This window comes from Cervus canadensis, chromosome 6 (genome assembly GCF_019320065.1).
Source record: "Cervus canadensis isolate Bull #8, Minnesota chromosome 6, ASM1932006v1, whole genome shotgun sequence".
In the NCBI taxonomy this organism is placed as follows: Eukaryota; Metazoa; Chordata; class Mammalia; order Artiodactyla; family Cervidae; genus Cervus; species Cervus canadensis.
In genome coordinates this window covers 68,088,542-68,115,653 of record NC_057391.1, presented here as the reverse complement: position 1 = coordinate 68,115,653, position 27,112 = coordinate 68,088,542, and the positions used below count along the sequence as shown (strand labels likewise).

At 34.7% G+C, this 27,112-nt stretch overlaps 1 protein-coding gene across 5 annotated transcripts in view; it reads right to left on the bottom strand.

Moving 5' to 3' along the window:
* Nucleotides 1-27,112, bottom strand: part of MNAT1 (MNAT1 component of CDK activating kinase) — a 198,824-nt gene that overhangs the window by 75,070 nt on the left and 96,642 nt on the right. For 4 of the 5 annotated variants that reach the window (XR_006270094.1, XR_006270093.1, XM_043472237.1 and 1 more), the window contains one exon: nucleotides 8,823-8,944. The exons of the other annotated variant lie outside the window; for it this stretch is intronic. Coding sequence is in view for 2 of the 4 variants with exons in the window: in XM_043472237.1 (XP_043328172.1) it covers nucleotides 8,823-8,944 (122 nt within the window). In the remaining 2 variants the exon portion in view is untranslated. The remainder of the gene's footprint in view (nucleotides 1-8,822; nucleotides 8,945-27,112) is intronic. 5 annotated transcript variants of the gene reach the window in all.

Below are 27,112 nucleotides of genomic sequence, written 5' to 3'. Positions count from 1 at the left end.
TACAATGAGATATCACCTCACACCGATCAGAATGGCCATCATCAAAAAGTCTACAAACAATAAATGCTGGAGACGGTGTGGAGAAAAGGGAACACTCTTGCACTATTGGTGGGAATGTACACTGATACAGCCACTATGGAAGACGATATGGAGATTCCTTAAAAAACTAGGAATAAAACCACTGTATGACCCAGCAATCCCACTCCTAGGCATATACTCTGAGGAAATCAAAACTGAAAAAGACACATGTATCCCATTGTTCATTGCAGCACTATTTACAATAATTAGAACATGGGAGCAACCCAGATGCACATTGACAGATGAATTGATAAAGAGATTGTGGTACATATACACAATGGAATATTACTCAGCCATAAAAAGGAACACATTTAAGTCAGTTCTAATGAGGTAGATGAACCTAGAACCTATTATACAGAGGGAAGTGAGTCAGAAAGATAAATACCATATTCTAATGTATATATGCAGAATCTAGAAAAATGGTACTGAAGAACTTGTTTACAGGGCAGCAGTGGAGAAAAATACATAGAGAACAGACTCATGGACATGGGGAGAGGGGAGGAGAGTGTGAGATGTATGGAAAGAGTAACATGGTAACTTACATTACCATATGTAAAACAGATAGCCAATCGGAATTTGCTGTGTGGCTCAGGAAACACAAACAGGGGCTCTGTATCAACCTAGAGGGGTGGGATGGGGCGGGAGATGGGAGGGAGGTTCAAAAGGGAGGGGATGTGTGTATACCTACGACTGATTCATGTTGAGGTTTGACAGAAAACAACAGAATTTTGTAAAGCAATTATCCTTCAATAAAAACATCAAAAGAAAAAAGGTACTATGTATAAAATGAATAAGGAACAAAGATATATTGTACAGCAAAAAGAAACATAGCCATTATTTTGCAATAACTGTAAAGGGAATACAATCTATAAAAACACTCAATCATTATGCTGTAACCAGAAATTAACATAATATTATAAATCAACAACATTTCAATTAAAATAAAAACAGGTACAAAGTCAACAATGCCCATAAGAAGTCCAAAAAAGAAAAAAAAGAAAATATTATTATTTTGAATAATTTCCAGCTTCACAAAAATAAAACTGATCTTTAAATAAACAAACAAAAAAACTAATTCACATCATAAACAATATAAGATAAACTTTAAATTTTGAAGGTTAGCAGTCATACTATATGGCTGACATAAAAATAAGTAAAAATATTACTCCAATAGAAAAGAGAATGTGCGGCAAAAACAGACAATTGAAAATTCATACATAGGGAGTAAAAGAGGGAAAGAAATTACTGAGGCTATGCCACAATCATAAAGGTAAAGAGTTTCCTAAGGAAATGAAACAGCACAAGCAATGGCACAAAACTTTGAGACACCATGAGGTTCTTAAGAAACACCATGATGAGAGGACTGGGGCATATGGCTAGGAAGGTAGACAGGGGTCAGATTATGCAGATAATGATGAGCCACTGAAGGATATCACTAATATAGAGATATGGCCAGACTGATACATTAGAAAGTTTTTTCTGGCAATAAGGAGGAAGGCTTAAGGAGGATGACAAAGAGAATGTTAAAACAAACAATTTTTAGAATATGTTCAATATCTCATCTCAAATTCGTGATATATAAAATTCCAATTTATCAATTTTTAAGAGCAAAAGAATGACCAAGAAAAGTAGCTGCAAGTTCATCATAAACCTTCCAGATTTCATACAATAAAGCTACAGTAATCAAAACAGCATGGTACAGGCACAAAAACAGACATGTAGATCAATGGAACAGAAGAGAGGGCCCAGAAATAAACCCACACATCTATGGTCAATTAATCTGCAACCAAAATGGCAAGAATATACAATGAGAAAAAATAGTCTCTTCAGTGAGGGGCACTGGAAAAGTTAGACAGCTAAACATAAATCAATGAAATTATAACACTCCCTCAAACTCTAAACAAAAATAAACTCAAAATGGTTTAAAGACCAACATATAGGACATGACACAATAAAAACCCTAGAAGAGAACATAGGCCAGACATTCTCGACATAAATTGTAGCAATATTTTCTAAAATCAGTCTCCCAAGGCAAAAGAAATAAGCAACAGCAAATGAATGGGACCTAATCAAACTTAAATACTTTTGCACAGTAGAGGAAACCATAAATAAAATGAAAAAACAGCCTACCAAATGGGAGAAAATATTCGCACTCACACAACTCAGTATCAAAAACACAAACAACCCAATCAAAAAAATGGGCAGAAGACCTAAATAGACATTTCTCCAAGGAAGACATACAGCTAGCCAACAGCCACAGGAAAAGATGCTCAACACTGCTAATTACTGCTGCTACTGCTGCTGCTGCTGCTGCTAAGTCGCTAGAGAAATGCAGATCAAAATCACAAGGAGGTATCACCTCATACAAGTCAGAATGGCTATCATCAAAAAGCTTACAAATAACAAATGCTGGAGAGGGTGTGCAGAAAAGGGAACCCTTCTACACTGTTGGAAAGTAAGTTGGTGCAGCCACTATAGAGAATATATGGAGGTTCCTAAAGAAACTAAAAATAGAGCTACCATATGATCCAGCAATCTTACACCTAAGGATATATATGCACCCACGATGGAACATTACTCAGCCATAAAAAAGAATGAAATATTGCCATTTGTGACATGGATGGACCTAGAGAATATCATACCAAGTCAGACAAAGACAAATATATATCACTTACAATGTAGAATCTAAAAAATAATACAAATGAATCCAGAGACAAAACGGAAACACAGACACAGAAAACAAACTTATGGTTACCAAAGAGGAAAGAGAACAGAGAGGGATAAATTAGGACTATGGGACTAACATAGACAAACTACTATACATAAAATAGATAAGCAACAAGGATTTACTGCAGAGTACAGAGAATTATAGTTAATAGCTTATAATAACCTATAATGGGAAATAATCTAAATATTTATTTGCTATTGTTCAGTTGTTAACTTGTGTCCAACTCTGTGACTGCAGCACAGCAGGCTCCACGGCCCTCTACTATTTCCCAGAGTTTGCTCAAATTGATGTCCACTGAGTCAAAGATGCTATCCATCCATCTCATCCTCTGCTGCCCTTTTCTCCTTTTGCCTTAAATCTTTTCCAGCATCAGGGTCTTTTCTAATGAGTCAGCTTTTTGCATCAGGTGGCCAAAGTATTAGAGCTTCAGCATCAGTCTTTCCAATGAATATTTAGGGTTGATTTTCTTTAGGATTGACTGGTTTGATCTCCCTACAGTCCAAGAGAGTTTTAAGAGTCTTCTCCAACATCACAGCTCTAAAGTATCAGTTCTTCAGGGCTTAGCCTTCTTTATGGTCCAACAACCATACATGACTACTGGAAAAACTATAGCTTTGACTAGACAGACCTTTGTTGGCAAAGTGGTGTCTCTGCTTTTTAATACACTGTATAGGTTAAACTGACTCACAGTGCTGTATACCTAATACTCTAAATCAACTAAACTTTCAAAAGAGGGAAAGGGGGAAGAAAAGGAGGGAGTGAGAGAGAGGGAAAAAAAGAGAGAAAGGAAGGGAAAGAGTGAGGAAGCGGGGGAGGGGGGAGAGAGAGAAAGAAAGAGGCAGAAAGAAAGAACTGAAGAAAGGAAAGAAGAAAGGAAGACAAAAAATCTCCAGGGTTATGATGAAGGTAGATAGATGGATCTTCTATTTTAGGGGAACTATACCCTATCCTATTCCCTAAAGAATGAGCATTTTAATTGCTTTGCCAATAACCGTAATGGATTTGTAACAGGTCAGTTACTTCTGTTCAGCAATTTGATTTTTATCTATGTCGTCTATGGCCACAAAAGAAAACAATATTGACAGGTGCTGATGGAGATCAAACAAGAAACCTTCTTCTAATTATCATCAGGTTCTAGTTAACTGAGTTAATCCAATACTGTCATTACGACCACAATTTTTTTCACAATTGATTTCACAATAATAAGTAAACGATCTCATCAACTGGTTAGGAAGGACTCTAGATATTAAACTATTACAGTTTGTCTATTTAAAGCTCTCATAGTTGATAGCATGGAACGTACATCAGTGATGTTAACAGAAGAGACAGAAATGAATGTATGCACTTGGCTACAACATTCTACCACAGAGAAACATACAAAAATATTCTACAGAAATGAAGATTAAATTTTTTTTCTACAGCAATCTGGTAGCAAATGGTTCACTTAAATTCACAAATACGGAAAAGTGAAAAATACACATCTTGCTTAAAGATTATAGCTTATCCTATAAAATGTTTTTCTTTATCTCTGTAGTAGGTTCATGAATGAAAGGTTCATATTAAATAAATCAGATATTTAAAACAGTAGAGATATTTGACTAAATAATATGATGAATTAAATTTATATAAATGCTTGTAGTTTATATTAGTTAAGGGAAATACTCTTCTTTGGCTGGGAAAAATAAATATTAACAGTAAAATATTAACTGCAAAGCCAGTTGATTATTAAAAAGACACTTTCACAGTGCCAATCAATGAGACTTTACTAAACTAACCACTAAAGCAGCAGTCTGGGGAAGGTCAATTAGCAGTAAGTTTCTCCAATGCTTGCTCCCACTAGTACAGAATTAATAAAACATGTTTACGTATTGCCTTGAGCAAACCTGAAGAATACTGCCAGTGCAATCTGAACTATAATTACATATTCATAATACCCTCCTTACTGAGAAATTCTCATTTATTCTTCATCTACTTCCCAAGTTTAACTAACTTTAGGAAAAATTCCAGTAAAAATTACCTAAAATCTCATGGCAATGTACTTTCAATTTTATCCTTTTTCCAATTACACATGACACAAATGTAGTTCTTTGAAGACACAATGGCCCCCAAGACTTTATGCCACATACTCCCAAAATTATATACCTAGAATTATTTTAAAAGTGTCTACATCCATAGTTTTGCACCAACTAATGTGAAGCTACAAAATGCAGTATTCTTAACTTCATCATGTCATACAGATTTCAAAACAGATATAAGAAGTGGAGATAAGGTAGTTAATTAATTCTCTATTTCCTCTAGAGAAACTGAACTTGTCTCCTCTATAAGATAACATAATATAAAATGGAAAATTTGTTGTAACAGTAAAAGAGAGGAATAGAAGTTAAGAGTTTTATGGGAAGGAAGAGAGCCCATTGTAAAGGGATACCTTAGGCTTAGTAGATATAATCTTCTAACCAAGAAACAAAGATATGGACAAACCTTAGAAGAGATGTGTTACTACTATACCTTAAGTCAACTAAAGTTTATACTCCTTGTACCTTAAGAATAGTACCTCTAAGATGGATGAAACTGGAGCCCATTATACAGAGTGAAGAAAGCCAGAAAGATAAAGATCATTACAGCATACTAACACATATATATGGAATTTAGAAAGATGGTAATGATAACCCTATACGCAAAACAGAAAAAGAGACACAGATGTACAGAACAGACTTTTGGACTCTGTGGGAGAAGGCGAGGGTGGGATATTTCGAGAGAACAGCATGTATATTATCTATAGGGAAACAGATCACCAGCCCAAGTGGGATGCATGAGACAAGTGCTCGGGCCTGGTGCACTGGGAAGACCCAGAGGAATCCGGTGGAGGGAGGTGGGAGGGGGGATCGGGATGGGTAACACATGTAACTCCATGGTTGATTCATATCAATGTATGACAAAACCCACTGCAATGTCGTGAAGTAATTAGCCTCCAACTACTAAAAATAAATGAAAAAAAAAAAAGATGGTAATGATAACCCTATATGCAGGACAGAAAAAGAGACACAGATGTATAGAACAGACTTTTGGACTCTGTGGGAGAAGACGAGGGTGGGATGATCTGAGAGAATAGCATTGAAACAAGTATACTATCAAGGGTGAAACAGATCACCAGCCCAGGTTGGATGCATGAGACAAGTGCTCAGGGCTGGTGCACTGGGAAGACCCAGAGGGATGGGTTGGGGAGGGAGGTGGGAGGGGGGATCAGGATGGGGAACACATGTAAATCCATGGCTGATTTCATGTCAATGTATGGCAAAAACCACTACAATACTGTAAAGTAATTAGCCTCCAACTAATAAAAATAAATGGGAAAAAAAATGAAAAAAAAAAAAAGAATAGTACCTCTGTAGATACCAAATTATTCTTTGAAAAGTCACTTCACTGAGCAACTTCTTCAATTTCTTTCCAAGTCTTTCTGAAAATCAGATTACATTTTAGATCTAGAGTAATTATTAAAAAAGAAGAAAGCATATGGCTTCAAATAATAATTCCAGAAAAGAAAATGAACTAGTAAAATAAGAAGTCAATTTAGGATTTATTTTGGCAAATGTTAAGTATGAAGTCATAGCATGTCACCAAAGAGACCACCTGAGCTAATTAATCCTGGTTCCCAAAATGAAATTGTCTGTATAGAATTCAATCCATTTCTTAAGATAAAAGTCTGGAGAGAAGGCAGGTGTGAGACACCTTTTATTCTGGTAGATACTTTTACATCAAGAAAAAGTCAATGATTCTTTAGGAATTCTGACATCACTATTGATGATCTAGAAATTTCTCCACCAGTTAGCCACAGAAAGCTGAAATTTATAGTCAATCTTGAAATACATACAAACTGGTAATCTAAACAGTTTGTCGTCTCTTTTTTTTTTTTTTGCTTTTTTTTTTTTAATTTGTACCATTGCTTTTTTTTTCCCCATTTATTTTTATAAGTTGGAGGCTAATTACTTTACAATATTGTAGCGGTTTTTGCCATACATTGACATGAATCAGCCATGGATTTACATGTATTCCCCATCCCGATCCCCCCTCCCACCTCCCTCCCCAGTTTGTCTTCTTGACTGTTGTGGATACAGAATATATTGCACAGTCTGTTGAGAGAGACGAAAATATACTTCTAGAAGCCTGGAACTAACTATATTCTAAATAGTCAGTAATAACTGAAAGTCCCCCAACCACTAAAACAAAATAAAATCATGATCCTGTATCCTTTATTTAGACTCAAATAAAATTTTAGGTAGGAAAAACCCTCCAGCACTCCAGGTCTCAACAGATCACAGCTAGAAGAATTTGAAGCCTATGATACATGGATGATAACTTCAGGCACAAAACTGAGATCAAACTACAGACTTGATACTCAGCTCTCTACATTAATGGCCTGACAGAAGAAGGGACATAAATATTTCTGGCCATCAGTTTTGTTTATCTCAAGTCTCTACTGTTTTGTTGCATAGACTATCCAACATTCAAACAAAATTACAATAAACACAAGAGAGCAAGAAAAACAAATCTATTATTAAGGCATAAAATAATCAACAGAACTGAACCCAGACATGCTGAAACTATCAAAGAGGCACTTCAAAATAACACGATTAATAAGCTGAAGGAACTAGTGGAAAAAGTGGGTAATATGTACAAATAGGAAATTTCAACAAAAAGATGGAGATTACAAAGGGGAGTGAAATGGAAATGCTAGAAATGAAAAATGCAATATCAGAAAGAATACCTTTGATGAGCTTATCAGCAAGAAGGGCACAGAAGAAGAATAAGTAAACTGTGAGGATAGGACAAGAAGAATTATCCAAACTTCCAAAACACAAACTCAAGAAAAGACTGAAAAAACACAAAATAGAGCATTCAAGACTGTAAAACAACATCAGAAGGTTTTACATATGTGAAATCAGAGTCTCAAAATGAAAATACAGAGAAAATGGGGCCAATTATTTAATACTTTCATTATCACAAACTCAATGGGGGTTTTAGGCTTCGTTTTACTTCTCTACACTTTATGCTTGGAGGTTACAGGACTTTTAAGAGACTATAAAACTAAAGAAAATAGTGTATAAGTAAATTATCTATCATTCTAACAGTAATTTCAACTAGGAGCCTCCATGTTCATATGCAAAATACAATGCGTTATGTTCAACATTGCAGTTGTGGTTTTGAAGATGCGTGTAGGTTTTACCATTTGTTTCATCTATCTTCTTTTTGTTGTTGGGGCCCTCTTCTAAACTACATTTTTTTTTTTTACTTCATTTCACTGTATTCATTATTTTCTTTTCATATTATATCTTTTAAGCTATTTTATTTTATTAAGAAATAACTCTTTCTAGATTATTCAATAGTTCAGATTGAGACAGCAGATCAAGATCCAATGTGCTCCATTCAACAAAGTTTGTACCTATACTTTCCAATTACACAAATACCCATTTGTTCCCCCCCAAGACAGAATATGATTATCTACATGGCTCACAAAAGTCATAACCCCAAGTTCATTTCCAAAATGGATGCACATACTACAGCTTCTGAGCCATTAGGTCAGTCCTATATCATACCCTTTGACAAAACATATTTTATAGCTCATTTCTCATAAATATAACTTCACTGTACACAACTGATAGTAAATCTGCTCTTTATCATGGCAAGGAGTTCAACTCTATTTTCATGGTTTACTGCTGACTATTAATAAACAAAGCCCCTACTTCTAAAAAATACAAAGTGAGCAAAAATGAAGAGCTACTTCAGTATGTCTGCCAATGACAACCTTAAAAGGGAACTAGTACAATTCAATTTCAAAAGACCTAATAAAGACAGTAGGAAAAAGTAACATATTAACCTAGTATTAAGCACCATTCATTTCTTACAAAAGAGTAAAGTTCTATAAACTCAAAATCTAACAATGTTAAAGTGTCAGTTAAAAACAGAAACAACAAAGCCCTAAACATCAGCTCCTCAATGAAAAGTTCTTCTAGACACTTACCCAAGTCTTCCTAGCATCTCAAACTCAGGAACCTGTGGTCCACATGTCTCTATCTGCAGTGGTTGGTATTCATACAGAGCTTCTTCAAGTTTTTGAATGGGTGCTAATGAAATATGCTGACCCTATTAGAAAAATGAAAGAAATAATACTTGTAAATATTACTTTCATATTACTACTTATTTGCAGTTTTTAAAGATGAGCTAAATTTCCTCACGTTAAAAATATTACCTGTTTTTCATTACATTACTGAAATCCGCATTATATAATTAACATACAGTGACAAATAATTTAAAGGATGAAAACCAAATCCATCATTAAATTCAAATTTAGCCTTAAAGAGTAGTTGTTCAATGTCAATGGTGAAAGTGAAAAGTGTTAGTCGCTCAGTCATGTCTAACTCTGCGATCACATGGGACTATAGCCTGCCAAGCTCCTGCATCTATAGGATTTTCCAGGCAAGGATATTGGAGTGGGTGGCCATTTCCTTCTCCGGAGGATCTTCTAGACCCAGGGATCGAACCTGGGTCTCCTGCACTGCAGGCATATTCTTTACCATCTGAGTCACCAGGGAAGCCCAATGTCAATTGCAGAATTCACCAAATATATAAGCATAATCTATTCTCACATTTTCCTATTACAATTTTGATAATTTGTGCTTTCTTGAAAGTCTCAGGGAGCACAGTAATGAAATTATTATATGCAAAGTTTTGTCACAGAAATGTCTATCCTGAGTCTATAATGGAATTAAACTTATCAAATGTGTGTATTTGATGTCTACTTACACACACACACACACACACACACACAATGAGAAAAGTTTATGCTAAAAAGTAAGTTGGATAAAATATCCACATATTTTTCTGAAAAGAACTACTGGAAAACTAAAATTAAAAGACCATATTTGAAGAAAAAAAAAAAGACCATATTTGATTAAAAATATACAAAATAAAATGCCCCTCAGCTACATAGCACCATTACATTGAGATTTCCATATTTATAATCTGAGCACAGAATTCTAATTTTTGAATATGTGTATTTTTTTTACAGCCCATGGTTTCTGATTCTAACTATAGTTCTGTTACTTTTCTTGGTATAGTCCTCATCAGTTTCTATGTCCTAACTTTCTAATAAAAACTAGTTCTTACAGTTATTAGTTCCAATATTTTCTAGTTTTTAATTTATTTCTCTTATTGCCTCCCTTAGTTTCCTTTTCTTTTTCCCCTATATTACTAAATTGGATACATAAATTGGATACATTACTAAATTGTTTTCTCTTTTATTTAAAGGAGGAAGGAAAAAAGGTAAATACCATGACTTAAAAGTGCAGCTGAGGCAGTGACGAACGACACACTGACGACATCTGCATGTTACTCGGGGTTTTTCTCAACAACCTTAATGCCCTGTAACATTATCTTAGCTGGTTTAACGCAATATTAATAGCTTCTCTGACACTGGGACCTCAAAAGTCCATCACCAAATTTGGGGAAAGGACTTGAAAAAACATTTCTCCAGAGATACACAAATGGCCAATAAGCACAAGGAAAGATGACGAACATCACTAGTCATTAGGAAAATCCAAATCAAAACTATAATGATATACGGCCATCCCTCAGTATCTCTGGGGGTGGAGGGAAGGTCTGGTTCCAAGATCCAAATACCAAAATTCACAGAAGCTCGTCTCTTATATAAAATGGCATACTAGTACAGTCAGCCCACTCCATCCCCAGATTCCTCATCCCTGGGTTCTTTGTCCACAAACTGACCAAACCCAGATGGAATTTCATGGTTGGTTGAATCCATGGATGTGGAACCCACAAATACAGAGGGCCCCACTATAGCACTTAACACCCACAGCTATTTAGGATGCCTATTATCCAGAACAAAAACAAAAAACACATAAAATAACAAGCATTGGCAAGGATGTGGAGAAATTGGAACACATGTGCATTGCTAATGGGAATGTAAGACAGTGCAATTAATACAGAAAACAGACAGCAATTCCTCAAAAGATTAAATATAAAATTACCACATGAGCCAGGCTTTCCTGGTGACTCAGACAGCAAAGAATCCACCTACAAAGCAGGAGACCCAGGTTCAATCCCTGGGTTGGGAAGATCTCCTGGGGAAGGCACTGGCTACCGACTCCAGTATTTCTACCTGGAGAAATCCCCAGAGAAACAGACAGGCTACAGTCATGGGGTCGCAAAGAGTCGGACACAACTGAGCAACTAACACTTGCACCTGCACTACCATATGAGCTAACAACTCCACTTCTTGGTTATACCCAAAAGGAAAGAAAGCAAGAACTTAAACAGTCGTGCTCATAGCAGCATTATTCACAATAGCCAAAAGATAAAAGTAACCCATGTTTCCATCAATTAATTAATGAATAGGGTATACAACATTATGGAATATTTTGTTGCTGTTCAGTCACTAAGTCGTGTCCGACTCTTTGTGACCCTATGGAATGCCACACCAGACTTCCCTGTGTTTCACTATCTCCCAGAGTTTGCTCAAATTTATGAGCATGGAGTCAGTGAGCTATCTAACCATCTCACCCTCTGCTGCCTTCTTCTCCTTTTGCCTTCAATCTTTCCCAGCATCAGGGTCTTTTCTAATGAGTCGGCTCTTCACATCAGGTGGTCAAAGTATTGGAGTTTCAGCTTCAGCATCAGTCCTTCCAAGGAAAAGTCAGGACTGGTTTCTTTTAGAATTGACTGGTTTGATCTCCTTGCTGTCCAAGGGACTCTCAAGAGTCTTCTCTAACACCACAGTTCAAAAGCATCAATTCTTCAGTGCATAGCCTTCTTCATGGCCCAACTCTCACATCCGTACATGACTACTGGAAAAACCATTAAGTTTGACTATATGGACTTTTGTTGATAAAGTGATGTCTTTGATTTTTAGTATGTGTCTAAGTTTGTCATAGTTTTTCTTCCAAGGAGCAAGTGTCTTTTAATTTCATGGCTTCAGTCATCGTTCACAGTGATTTTGGAGCCCAAGAAAAGAAAATCTGTCATTGCTTCCACTTTTCCCCCTTCTATTTACCATGAAGTGACGGGACTGGATGCCATGATCTTAGTTTTTTGAATGTTGAGCACTTAAGTCAGTTTTCTGACTCTACTCTTTCACCCCTCATTGAAGCTCTTTAGTTCCTCTTTACTTTCTGTCATTAGAGGTATCATTTGCATATATAAAGTTGTTGATATTTCTTCCAACAATCTTGATTCCAGTCTGTGATTCATCCAGCCTGGCACTTCCCATGATGTAACTGTAAATAAGTTAAATAAACAGGGTGACAATATACAGCCTTGTTGGACCCTTTTCCCAATTTTGAACCAGTCAGTTGTTCCATATAAGATTCTAACTGTTGCTTCTTGACCCGCATACAAGTTTCTCAGGAGACACGTAAGGTGGCCTGGTATTTCCATCTCTAAGAATTTTCCACAGCTTGCTGTGATCCACACAGTCAATGCTTTCGCATAGTCAATGAAGCAGAAGCAGATTTTTTCTGGAATTCCCTTGCTTTCTCAATGATCTTACAAATGGCAATTTAATATCTGGTCCTTATGCTTTTTCTAAATCCAGCTTGAATAATGGAATATTATTCAGTCGTAAAAAGAAAAGAAATTTGATATGTGCTAAAACACTGATGAACCGTGAAGACATTATGCTAAGTAAATGAAATAAGCCAGTCACAAAAAGGACAAATATTGTATGATTCCAATTATATGAGGTTCTTAGAGTAGTCAAATTATAGAGACACAAAGCAGAATGATGACTGCCAGAGACTGTGGGGAGGCAAGGGATGAGCTAGTATTGAAATGAGTAGAGTTTCAAGGGGAGAAGATAAAATCTTGGAGATGAATGGTGGTGATGGGTGCACACTGTGAATGCCCTTCAAAATGGTAGTAAAATTTATGTTATGTACATTTTACCATAATTTTAAAAAATGGGTTTTAGATATTTGATTTGCTCATTTATGTGGCTGCAATAATACACATTAAAAAAGAAGATAAAAGTGAGATATAGGAAAACACCATTAACATTATTTTAACCCTGAACCTCCATATGTTTCACAGCCTTTCTAAATAAACTTGAAACTGTCAAGCTACATCTTGTATAACCTCTCAGTACTCCAATTTCTGAACAACAAATCTGAGTACAGAGTATTACATAGGTTAAAAAGGGGTCTGCCTAAGCAAGACATTTTGAGTGGCACTGTGACATCTCTATTTCAAAGTGTCTTCTTAGTAAGTTACCAAGTACTGTATTCTCCCACCACATGATACAGAAGTCCAGTATTCCTGTCACAGTTTTGGGTTAAAAAAAAAGAAGAAGAGAACAAGTAAAAGAAAAGACTATAAGAATTTTAAAAGGTCACCTATTATAGCTATCCCATAATACAGTAATCTAGATTACATTGATTACTCCATTTTCACATTATAAATTAGGAAGCAAGGCCCAGGAAAGATGATACAAAATGGATAATTCCCAGAGCCGGAATACTTCTCAGGGAAGGCAATATTCAAAAAAAGAGAGACTCTCTTAAGTCATTAAACTGGTAGTCAACATATTAAAAGTAGTCATTCTCTAACAGTAATGATACCCAAGTTACTTACGTTATTATGTCATATAATCCAGTCTTTTCTGCAAGTTTGTGGGTACATAAAAGTTCATATAATAATAATACTTAACAATATTAACTCAGTGCCAGACAACAGTCTAAAGGCTTTCAATGCATTATTTCATTAATATTCACAATAGCTTTATGAGATAAATAGTATCATCTCTACTTTATAGACAAGGATAGGAGTTTAGATATGTGACTTCGCAAGGTCACACTTGTGAAGTTAATGGCAGGTTGAGGATTAGAAGCAAAGGGTGTCAGATTCTAAAGCCTGTGTTCTTTTCCCATAATTTTTTTATTTTATGGATAAAGAAACTAAGACTCCTAAAAATGTAAATTTCTCCTAAGGTCACAGAGAGTTCCTAATTCCTGTCCAGTGTGGGATCTACCATACCACACTGTCTTTCAATATCCTATTTTTAGACAATAAGATCACAGTTGCTCAATTTAAGCCTGATATAGTAAGTCCTAGATTTCTATACAAATTCTATTAATTTAGATATGGTCAAAATGTCATAGGTCCAAACAGAAAAAAATGTATTATGGCAGTTAGAAAGAAAGAAACATTATTTAGTGATAATTCTATTTATCTTGAGAATGAGAAAGTTCACAAATGATACTCAATCTAGTCCCGTAACATTCAATCTTTCCCCCCAAAACTGGTGTGTTATAGATGCCAAATTTCTCAAATTTAAAAGCGAAAAAGAGCTTACAGGACAAATCACTGACATAATTAAGCTTAAAGAAAATCATCAAGAGATCAGATATCTCAATATGAGGAAAATGTTAGGGGCTTTTAAGTGACTAGTGGCAAAGTGTTTAAAAGTTTCTGGATGCAAAGTGATATTCCTACCAAAACAGTAAGTGTGATATTATTCTAAATTATCAGGAAAAGATGGATTCAGATTAAAGAAGTCACACTGTATGATTCAGTAGTGATATTTAACATCTGAACTAAATCTAACGTGGCACCAAATGATATGGTATGAACTTAAGGACTACAGAAAATTAAAAGAGGAAGAATCGATGAAAGGTAGAAAACTGAAACAGTGCAACTTGTGGGAGGCCTCTGAGGACAGGCAAAGTCTACAAGAGCAAGGCAATGAAGAAGACAGCAATATTACTAGACTGATATTTTGTGTCTTGAGACAATATTTAATAAACAGGAGCAGAGAATGGATATATGGGGATGTGGGGGTGGAAAGAAACTGAATCAGTATGTTAAAGCCTAAATTACAACCAGAAAATACTCCAAGACTAATTTGAACTCACATGGTTAAATATTAGACCTTTCAAAACAATGTCAAAACACATCTTGTCTCCATCAAATTACCAAATAAATGATAAAATAATAATGCTCAATATGACAAGACAATGTGGAGAAAGATGTTCTCATACGCTGCTGATAGAAGCACAATTCCAATAATGGAATTGCTTTCTTCATGAAAAACAATTTAGTAAACCTTTAAAGTATTCATATAGTTTAACTCAATAATCCCACTTGTAAGAAAAAAAAAAAACAGAAAACACTAATCAAATCATCCATCACAGTTTACATTATAATTGTGAAAAACCAAAAGGAACATAAATGTTTAGGACTATTGGGAAAATTAAGTAAACATGAGTTCAATTATAATAGCATGTATGTCATTTAAAATTATGTTCAAAGAGAAAATTAATAAAATACTAGGTACATAATAAGGATATCCAAACTATTTTTTAAATTTGCATAAGAAAAAACTATAATGAAAAACACCAAAATTTTCCCTGTAGTAATCTCTAGGTGATAAGATTATGTGGACTATTTATATTTTTACCTCTATGCAGTATTTTCTAAATTCACCAAAATGGGTAAACTTTACATTTATAACCATAAAAAGTATAAAAAACAATATATATGGGACCATATTGAGCAACAGCATAGGGAAACAATTCATACCAAATGACAACTGGCTTGATCTGTTCAGTAAGTCACAGCATGAGAAAGAAAATCAAGAAATGCAGCACGAGATATGAGCTGTTCTAGATTTTTTTTAAAATTAAAAAGTTTAATAAATATAACAATAGTCATTAGCTCAGTAACAATTAAGGAAGGAAAAAAGTCATGAGACATTTGAGGGACAGTGGATAAAATTTCAATATGGTCTGGGTATAAGAATACATTGGAGACATTTTATTAATTTTGTTTGGTATGATTATGGCATTATGGCTATGTATAAGGATGTCCTATATCAGTGCAGGTCAGAGGGAGATGCAGACTAAGCAATTTAAAGGTAAAATTTTACAATCTGCAATTTACTTCCAAATCATTCTGAAAAAATATATATGAAGCAAATTAAAGATGACTGAATCTAGACATTAGGCATATGAGTTTCACTGTATGATTTTTCTACTTTTTATTTTGGAAATTTTTCATTATAAATAGATTTAAAACATATGGAATCTTTTTAGTTTAAAAAGGAAAATAGCTATGCATTTATAGCGGAGGAAAATAAAATAGTGCCAAAGAAAGAAGAGCCTAGAATCAAGTAGGTCAGGTTTGTAGCTATTTTCATAACTAGGTTTGAAGATCTGAGTACTGACTGAGAGGAAGAGGGGGAAAAAAGTTATAATTAAAACTGCAAGACTTGGTAGCAACCTGAAATAGCTCAGCTGAATATTAAATGAAAAAACCAGACAAATCTGAAGACTAATTGAAACAGGATAATTGGGAAAGATAAGGATTGAGAAAATTTTTAAAATAAAAAACACAGACTTTGGGCAAAGTATTTGCAAATGACATGCCTTATAGAAAATTTGTATCTAGTATATACGTAAAGGACTCTTAAAACTGAAAAATTCTTTAAAAAAACAAAACCTCCAATTTAAAAATGGGTAAAGATTTTAATAGACATTTCACCAAAGAAGATACACCAAGGGCTAATAAGTACATGAAATGATGCTCAACAGCAGTAATCTTTAGAAAAGTGCAAATTAAAACAACAATGAAGTACTACTTCACACCGCCCACAATGGCTATAATCAAAGTGTCACTGAGGATATAGAGAAAGTAGAACCCTTAAACACTGCTAATGAGAGTGCACAATGGTGTGACCACTCTGAAATTAGTTTGGCAGTTTTTCATAAATTTACTATACAACTTGATAATTCCACTTAAAGAGGAATGTATGATCAAAGACTTTTATAAGAATGTTCATAGCAGCATTATTCATGGTAGCCAAATAGTGGAAACAATCTAAATGTCCACCAACTGGTGAATGGATAAGCAAAATGAAGTATAGTTATACAAAACAAGTATGAAGTCATTCATTTAATATTCATACACTGAATACTATTTAGCAAAAAAAGGTAATAATATATTGATACATGTAACATATGAACTTCAAAAATATTATAAACAAAAAAAGAAGCCAGGCAAAAGACTACATATTGCTCGATTCCATTTGTAAGTAATGTTCAGAAAAGGTAAAACTATAGATAGTAACATTAATTGCTAGGGTTTAGGAATGTGAATGTAAAGTGACTACTCAAAAATACAAAAATGACTGAATCATACATTTTAAATCAGCAATTTTTTATAGTAAGTAAACTATAACTCAATAAATGTTTACAAAATAAAGAGTTTAAGATGGTGGTTCAAAAAATTCAATATTGTTGACTATGAAATTTACATGTAGACATTTTCAGTAAAAGCAGCTAAAAACATAAACAAAAGAGAAATTTTGCTATTACCACCAACAAAATGATGGTCAAAGTCATAAGAATAAATAAAAATTGGGGGAGACAAATGTATAAAGTATGAGATCCTAGTAATGAGTCCTGAAAAACACCCACATTAAGTAATTCAAGTAGCTTTTGTTGACTTTCAAAACTATTAACACAAAACCCAGGCCTTTTCAATTTCTGTTGCAGTTGCCATATAAATAATAAATAAATGAGGCTGAGGGTAAAAATGTAGTGTGAAGAGGCACAGCAAGTCATGCAAACTTAGATAAGATCCACATACTCAGGTGGGAAACTGCAGGCAAACTGTACATTCAAAAGCATAATTAATGTTTTACTCCCCCAAATGTAACAAAATAGAGCCCCTGTTTCTCTCCTAAGATATACCTTAAAGCACCAGATTATATTTCAATAATTTTCTAGTCACACATTTAAGCATTTGTAGAAAAGTGAAGAAAGTGAAGTCGCTGAGTCGTTTCCAACTCTTTGCGACTCCATGGTCTGTAGCCTACTGGACTCCTCCGTCCACAGGATTTTGTATTGGAGTGGGTTGTCATTTCCTTCTCCAGGGGATCTTCCTGACCCAGGGATCAAACCCAGGTCTCCCGCATGGCAGGCAGACACTTTACTGTCTAAGCCATACAACTCCCTTAAAAAGACTTTCCAAAATTCAGCTCATTTCCATATAGAAAAACATAAAAACATTTGAAGAACAATGCAAATGACAAAGATAATTATACATGGCTGTAATCTTAAGTAATAATTTGAAATATATCTTTAACTTGTCTTACTCAGCAAGCTTCACATTTACTATAAAAAAGCTTACAATTTACTGAGATTGATCTGTTGATTGAGATTCATGGTAAATAGGTGGGGAAAAAATGGAAACAGTGACAGACTTTATTTTGGGGGGCTTCAAAATCACTGCAAATGGTGCAGCCATGAAATTAAAAGACACTTGCTCCTTGGAAGAAAATCTATGACAAAGCTAGGCGGCATATTAAAAAGCAGAGACATTACCTTGCCAACAAAGGTTCATCTAGTCAAAGCTATGGGTTTTTCCAGTAGTCACGTATGGATGTGAGAGCTGGGACTATAAAGAAAGCAGAGCCCCAAAGAATCGATGCTTTTGAACTGTGGTGTTGGTGTTGAAGACTCTATAGAGTCCCTTGGACAGCAAGGAGATCAAACCAGTCAACCCTAAAGGAAATCAGTCCTGAATATTCATTGGAAGGACTGAAGCTGAAGCTGAAACTGAAACTCCAATACTTTGGCCACCTGATGGAAAAGACCCTGATGCTGGGAAAAACTGAAGGCAGGAGGAGAAGGGGAGGACAGAGGATGAGACGATTGGATGGCACCACCAACTCGATGGACATGAGTTTGAGCAAGCTCCGGGAGTTGGTGATGGACAGGGAGGCCTGGTGTGCTGCAGTCCATGGGGTCACAAAGAGTCGACACAACTGAGCGGCTAAACTGAACTGAGACTGATCGTTAGATCATCTATAGCACACTACGAACATTATCCTTATTCATTCTCCTCAAACAGAGGAATAACACAGACTATCTTTTGGGTTAATTCTAAAACACAGGATTTACTTCCAAATTAAAAATTATATGATCTAGATTTCTGGAAGCCATTTAATAAGTGATAAAGTTAACTCTGAAAACAACTCTTCAAAAAAACTTTTGGTCACTATGTCAACATATACACGCACACAAACTGAGAAGGCAGCAAACCATTTAAAGTAAAATGAATAAAGAAAATACAGGATTTTCTAGTAAAAATAACAGCAACAGAAATGCCAATTAGTAATCACTAATATATAGGCTGTTGACATAAACTATTTAAAAAATACTATAAATGAAAATACCCTTCTATATCAATTAGTATATGATTCTCTGTTAAATACCATACAACAGGTTATAATTCATAAAGTACTAGCAATTCAGAGTGACTGGTTAAATGATTCTAAAAATGCTTTAACACAATTTTAAGACTCAGAACACTCTTAATTTTCATATCTTACTTAAATGATTTTTATTCACCAGACTAGCCATATCTTCAGCATACTTGCTAATAAACTGTAAGCTTGGTAAAACCCTCTTGGTATAAACATCTGTTTAACGTCTATCTACCCCATTAGACTGTAAGGCCCTGTTGTTCATGCCATGCCTCACAGCACGGTACCCAGCAGGGAAGAACGGCTTGGTATTTTGTAGAAAGGGGCATGTGAACAGTCATCTGGTATTGTAGTATGAACATAAGAAAAACCAGTAAGATGGAGGTCAGGTTTCCAAATTCTATAAATTTCAGAATGTTCTTACTGTGTGTAAACAATTGGAATTTTGTAATTACATGTACTCTGAGAGTATGTAAGGAATATATCTCCAGCTTCTCCACACTTTAATACTGTTCTTTCACTTATTCATTAGAAAAAGTCAGTAGATGCTTTTTATCTCTAGCCTGGAAATGTGCTTTCTAGCCACTTAAGGACCATTTCAACAAAATTTCAGACAACAAAACATTGTGGTTATTCTGTTATAACCAAACACCCATTCAAAAGACAAATACTGAACAAAGACTGTAAGCCAAGAACTAAAGAGTACAGCAATAAAACAGATACATGCTCCAGCCTCCAGGGAGTTTGTATTCTAGTAAATCACTTTTCAATAGATTGTTACTTCTGTTTTGTTGAATCATCTTAATGCAAAACAAGGGACCTCCCTGGTGGTCCAGTGGGTAAGACTCCAGGCTCCCAATGCAGGGGGCCTAGGTTCGACTCCTGGTTAAGGAACTGGATCCCACATGATGCAACTAAGACTTGGCACAGCCAAATAAATATTTAAATACAAAACAAAAACAAACAACAAAACAATGATAGTGGTGGCTGTTTTTCAAAAACTGGATCCTCTTACATGCTAAACTTATCAAATCCATTAGAATACACAACATGGCTACAGGGAATTAGAAACCAGAATATTTCACTGGTCTCAGTGCATTAAACCACTACAATTCTACCAATTATTTCTAGAGAAAATATCTGTTAGAGACCTTTCAGAAAAACCAACTAAGTTATTTTTGAAATACTGTTTCTATGTTGGTAAATGTCCTAATAATTTAAATATGTGTGTGCACATACATACAGGTGTTTTCTATGTGTGCACATATATGCATCAGTATGAGGATGTGGACATGTTTTTTTAATTGTGTTCATGTGCATACTCAGTTTTTCAATGGAAGAGAGAATACTTAAAAAATATACCCGGCACTGACTTCATGCTATTTATTCTAAGTAAATTTCGTTTCAATTCAGTTGTTTTCAATTTATTTTAGGAGCAAGCAGAACAATTTTTATACTATGCTGTTCTGGTCACTCTACGTTGATATCAGCCTGTCATCACTGCAACAGCTGCATGGTAACAACTTCCTGGTAGCACATAATTTCATGCTAAGTAAAATTCATTTTCCCCCACAGAAACAGCTTTCTCTAATTTTTTAAAAAATTCACAGAAAGACAAATGAGTGACAAGATCCTGCATAGTAAGAAGTAACTATATACTTATGCTGACACTGCCTCTAACCTAATACAAACTGAAGTGATTTTATTTCTCTAAGCTTCACTTTTATCAACAATGGGAGGGTGGGAGCAAACTGGAGGGTTGGACTAGATGTTCTCGTAGGTCCAACCTGCAATGATTTCACAACTAAGTGGAAATAAACCACTATCTGATAATGTATCATGAAAATAAGAATAATTTCCCCAAATTTAATGTCTAATAGTTTGATTCCATATACACTAAAGAAACAGTGGAAAAAACAATCACTAATTCCCAGATTCCCAACTTTATAATCATCAGGCTCCACTCCCTTTCTGAATTATGTGTTTTGGAATGAGCAGAATATAACTTTTTTAAAAAATAATTGCAGTGGGCTTTTATAAACAATCTAACACTGATTTATTCCCACAAATCAGCCTTTAGAGCATTCCTGTTTTTTAAAAAAATATGATGCCTAAATAGTAAATAGCCTATTTTTCCCAAATTTTTCCTTCTAAACAAAAACAGACTTTTCCAGAATATGAAAAAGAATTTATCTTGAATATACTAGAAAAAGCACCATATTTTTCTGACTCTTTAGTGACAATCAGTTCCATTCGAATATGTAAGATATTGCTTTGAAACATCAAAGGAGAATTTAACTACCCAGCTGGGTTTAAACCTCTTGTTCATCATTAGAAATCAAACAGTCCTAAAAATGTCATACCCTCACTTGGCCAAGTCAAGTCTCCGAAACTGTTTCTATATCAAATTGGCCCAGAAAACATCATCAAAATCTGTTTGCTAAAGTGGAATTACTTTAATCCTAACTAAATTCACTTGTAACCTCCTCCCCACAAACACACCACTTAGTGTTCAAATTACCACATTAAAAAACAATGTTCTTTAATAATATATCAACTCTTTTTAGAATTCGTATTGTTAAATCAATCTAAACTAGTCCTTGAAAAAGAATTTCAAAAACAAAATGCAACATTTATAGAAATTTTAAATTCAGGGGAGAAGTTAGGAAATAACATCTTTAGAAAAAGATTTTAACATCATTAAAGTATTTAAAATATAAAAAGTGAATCCTACACATTTAAAAAAATTAACCAATTAACTTTTTTGGCCACTCCATGCAGCTGGTGGATCTTAGTTCCCCAATCAGGGATTGAACCCAGGCCCCGGCAATGAAGGCATTGAGTCCTAACACATCCAAGACATATCCAAATGTTATCTAGAAGGATCCCAAGTGAAAAGACTGATTTAAGTTCAACACAGCTATAATAACAAAGTCACACCCTGTGCAGGTTAGGTTCTACAGTCAGAGTAAAGCAAAAACTGGTCAAAATAACCCCTTCAAAAGTCCTTTAAATAGCCCATAAAGTACATTTTTCTGTGCATACTATAATCTCTATGTATAAATCCAACCCAGCTAGCATTTCTTCCAGCGTTAGAATAGATTGCTGTTTGTTCTGTGGAAAATCAGATAAAGTACTTGGCTTGCTTTTGGCAACCATGTTGTTTTAAAAACACTTTTTATTGGGGGAAAAGAGGAATTCTTTGCTATTTTTCTCCCTAGTTAGGTGTTTTCAACTTTAGTTAAATTCAAATAAGTTAAATGTACATATGATATGACTTTGCTGAACATGACAGGTTTCTGAATGTTCATTCAATTGAATTCATGGAGAATAAACGGCATCTGAGATGGCTACAAAGGCTGAATGTGACTTACATGGAGGGAAAGAGACAGCATTTCTAAATGAAAAAAAAAAATTTTTTTAAACCAAGAAAAGCCTCAGTACTGTAGTAGAAATAGAAGCCAGAATATGAATGATAAAAGAAAGAATGGAAGTTGTGAAGTAGAAACACTGAATAAATCTATTATTTTCATCAAATTCTAAGATAAAATGAAAATAGGGAGATAGGGCATTAGCGTAAAGAAAAAGTAGAGTTCAAGGAAGAGTTTTTGTTTGTTTTGGTTTTGTTGTTTTAGGTTTTATTCTCCCTTGAGCACCAATAAATGAGGCAGTGTTGAAAAGTATTATTTTTACATTCTTTCTCTGATGCTTGTCTTGCTACTGAACTACCATTTGTTGCCAAGAGGACAGAGTGTCCAGCAAATCATATCTGTTTCTATAAAAAGATCAGAAAAGAAAAACATCAAGCAGACTATTTGGTGAGACAAAAATCTGCCTCCTTAAAAAAAGTCCCCACAAATTTTAAGAAAAACATTTTTTACCAGAAATTTTACAAACTTTTCAGGCATACAGCATTTTGGCTCATTTACTTTTAGTAATTACAAACATAGTTTTCAAGAAAAAAAATTCCTATCTTGGCACTCTAAGTAGACTTTTAATTAGCCATCAATAACAACGACTTAAGTCTAAAATTTTGAACGTGATAAAATATGAAAATTGCTTTATATAAAGTTCTCTACAAATATTACTTTTATGATACAAGCAAAACAAAAATATCACATAAGATTAGTAGAATTTTGAAGCAGAAATATTTTTCAGTGGAAAGGGAGCAGAAAGCTTCTTTAAACCATAATAGAGATCAAATAGTTCAAGAAATTACACATTTTTTAGATCTAAATCCTCTGTGCCTAGTACAGTGCTTAGCACATACCAAGAATGTTTGTTTCATAAATGAACAAATGTTTTATAATGATCCACCATATACCACTCACTCTAATCCTCTAATCCAAGCCATCCCTCTCAAAAACTACAAAACAAATCTGGTTCTATTTGAGGACATTTAACTACAGAATAAGTGGTTATTGTCCCATTCCCATTGTAGAAAAAAAACAGCTAAATCAAACTATACTGACTTTATCCTTCTTTTGTCCTAAAAGGAAACAACAAGTACTATGAATACCCTAACCATCCCAACCTGCCTTCCCCAAACACATATCACCACTACCACACTCACAAAACCACCACGTAATTAGATCTAGACTCTAAATGTAGAATAGAATATTTACGATTCTCTGATTCCCTTGCAATTTCACATAAACTTTTACTACAGTCATGCAGATAGAGAATATGATTATTTAACACACAACAATCACAAATAACACCCACACAAAGGACACAAATATTCACTGAACATCTACTGTACGCCATGTACTATGCTAGCCTTTATAGATACAGTTGAGATACGTATTATTTTGTTTACTTTATAGGAAAACAAATTAATGTTCTCTAAGACCAAGGAACGTACCCAAGTTTTAACCCTAAATTTCCAGCATTCACCAAGCACTTTCCTACAGGACCATGGTATAAAAATCGATTGATCTGAACATTTAGGACATTAGGCCCTAGTGGACTTCCCTGTGGCTCAAACGGTAAAGAATCCGCCTGCAGTGCAGGAGACCCGGGTTTGGTCCCTGGGTTGAGAAAATTTCCTGGAGGACAGCATGGCAACCCACTCCAGTATTCTTGCCTGAAGAATCCCAGTGGACAGAGGAGGCTGGCGGGCTGCCGCCCATGGGGTTGCAAAGAGCCAGACACGACTGAAAGACTAGGCACAGCAACGGGCACCGGTGAAGGGAAGCGAGAAAGGGTGCACCGCGAGAGGGGGTTCTGCTTTCAAGCACTGAACAACACATGCTTTTATTTATATTAAACGTAAATTCGGAAATGCTCATTTGTTTTAAAATGTTTATATATAAGTGCTTTTTAAATGAAAGTTACCCTAATTCGTTAAAACATACAACTCAATTTCTTTTCAGAAAACATTCACATTCAACTTCGCCACAATACATCTAGGTTGATGCAAATTTCACCTGTACTGAGCTATGTGCTTCATCTTTCTTAGAATCTCTCTTAGAAGTTCAGTCTTCTTTTTTAACAAGGAAAACAAACAAACAAACAAACAAAACAGTATCTTGCTCAAAAAAAAAAAATAAACTATGGCTTGTCTATAAATCCATGAAAACTGAACAGATTTTAAAATATGAACCAGGAAGACTACTTCAACTGGAAAGAAATCCTAAAAATGTAAAACTAAGCCACTTTCCTAGAAAGTTGACTTAATAACCAAATCCTTAAATCACATTTTACTACGGTTTAACAGATCATTTTTCATACTCGACAGATATGCTTTATGTTTATGACATGAACTACATAAGCAATTCAGAAAAAAATCACATTCTTGGTATAAATTTTTCATCTGAGAACATTATGTGTTCAATAAGCATAAAAATGGTTCTACAATACAGGAGTACACAGACTACCACACAATTTGTTTTTGTTTTTAAAAATTAAAAAAACTAACTTTATTTTATAACTTTTATAAATACATAAATACACACAGAAATAAATGAGAAGTACATTTAGTAAACCAGTGCACTAGAAGACAAAGAAAGCAATTAGTATGGGAGAGTTTAATGAACACAGCTTTAAAGCCCTTCTGGAAATTACAGGCTTGATAAAAGCACTAACGTTCTACCAGTTGCTGAAACAGGTGCTACTGCCAATCAACTGCATTTGCTGAAGCTGAAGCATAAAGACATTAATTAATCTCTATACTGAAATCAATGGCTGCCTGCCATTTTGATTATCATTTTTTTAAAAAGGGAAAAAGATACAGTCCTTATATGGCCAAATACAACTCTAGGTAAACTACAATTCTAGGTAAGTGCTGTATCTACTTACTTAGTTATATTATTTTCTGGTGTTCTTTATTCTAAGCCCAAAACTTCAGTAGGTTGGAGTCCTGGGTCTTACAGTCTCTCCAACTGTTATTTATGAGTTATTTCCAGTACCACAAAGAATATGAAAGTATTTGTGAGATACTTAGGGAGAAAGAGCCCTTCTTTGTTGTTGTTCATTTTGAACCTTTCTATCAAGAGATACATGACTCACGGAGGCATTCTTTAGGTCACATCTGCCTTTCCATTAGAACTTACCCACACTCCCCTATCCCAGCTCTCAAAACACACACACACACACACACCACATACCATACACCACACGCAATGCACACACCATACATTGCACGCACGCACACCCCTAAATATTTTGTCCTACCACCATCATATCCTACCTACCTTTATCATGTGAACTCTGTTCAAAGCACTGCTCAAAATTTAACAAAGATAACAATATTTAATGCTTCCCAAGTCTGGGCAATTTTTACAAAACTGATTCTGAAGTTCTTTTAAAATATGCTGGGACACGATGCCAAAGAAATTGTTTCACATCCATTTGAAAACATGTAAATATATATATATAAAGTGAAAAATGTATGTGGGGGTTCTTTTTATGATTTTCCATCCTTTCAATGTTTCAAGTTAACACTGATCTTTGAATCTTAAGTAACACTATCTGTTCTACATGTTTTTAAAGTTGCTTTCATTCAACTGTACATGCCTGTGACCTCCACAATGACCTCTACAAAAGCAGTTGTGCACTTTACTGTGGTGCAAATCCTCACAGACAAGTTGAACCTGTTCTTTTTGGCGCAGAGCCCTTTCGCTGAACACACAGCTGAGATTTATTATAAAAGGGGAACTAAGGGGCATTATTGCACAACATTTATCCTTCACATACAGCCAAGTATAATCTTTTACAACCTTTGAGAGCTCTTAAATAAACAGATCTTCTCTTAATTGCATAAAGAGTTTCTTATTTGTCACCAATCATATGGCATATTGAGATTCATTTTACATTAAGAAAAAGCTAGCACAAAAAACATACATTCTAAAAAGTTGTTAGTCTCGTAGCATTCATTCAAAAATAATAATACTCTGAACACTCAGACCTAAGGATACTTTGAATACTCAGACCTTGCTGTTTTTAGCAAGTTCAACACAGGTAATGAACGCCTGTCTTCAAGGATTTATACTTTTAATAGGTTTAAGAAATCTTTCTATAGCACTTCTATGGGTCTTTTGAAAACATTTCAGAGAAAATATTAACCTTTACTTTTATACTGTTTTGTGTTTTCTTTTTAACTTCAAAGTTCAATTTTAATTAGCTTTCCCATAGAATTTTATAAACAGTTACCATTTCTAAAGAATTTTGAACTGAGCTCTGATATACATAACTGCTACCAGGCAGATCTCACTTCAACAGCAGATCTGATACTGTGGGGGAAGAGAAATTTCATGAATTCTAAGAAGTATCTCTTACAACAGAAATTACCACACCATTTACATTAATTCTTCAGGATTTGCTAATTGATTCATCATCAAGACTTGCCTGTAGAAAACAAAGAAACTACTATAACCTCAAGTATTCTATCCTGAAAGTCAGGTTCAAACTAGCTTATCAGCCAACTGCTCAACATAAAGGAAACTAAAATATGTTGATTCAGGTGAATATTTCCTTGCTCTAAGTTCTTCTGATCTTTTTCACTACTATTAAGTGTACAAACAATCGGGGAA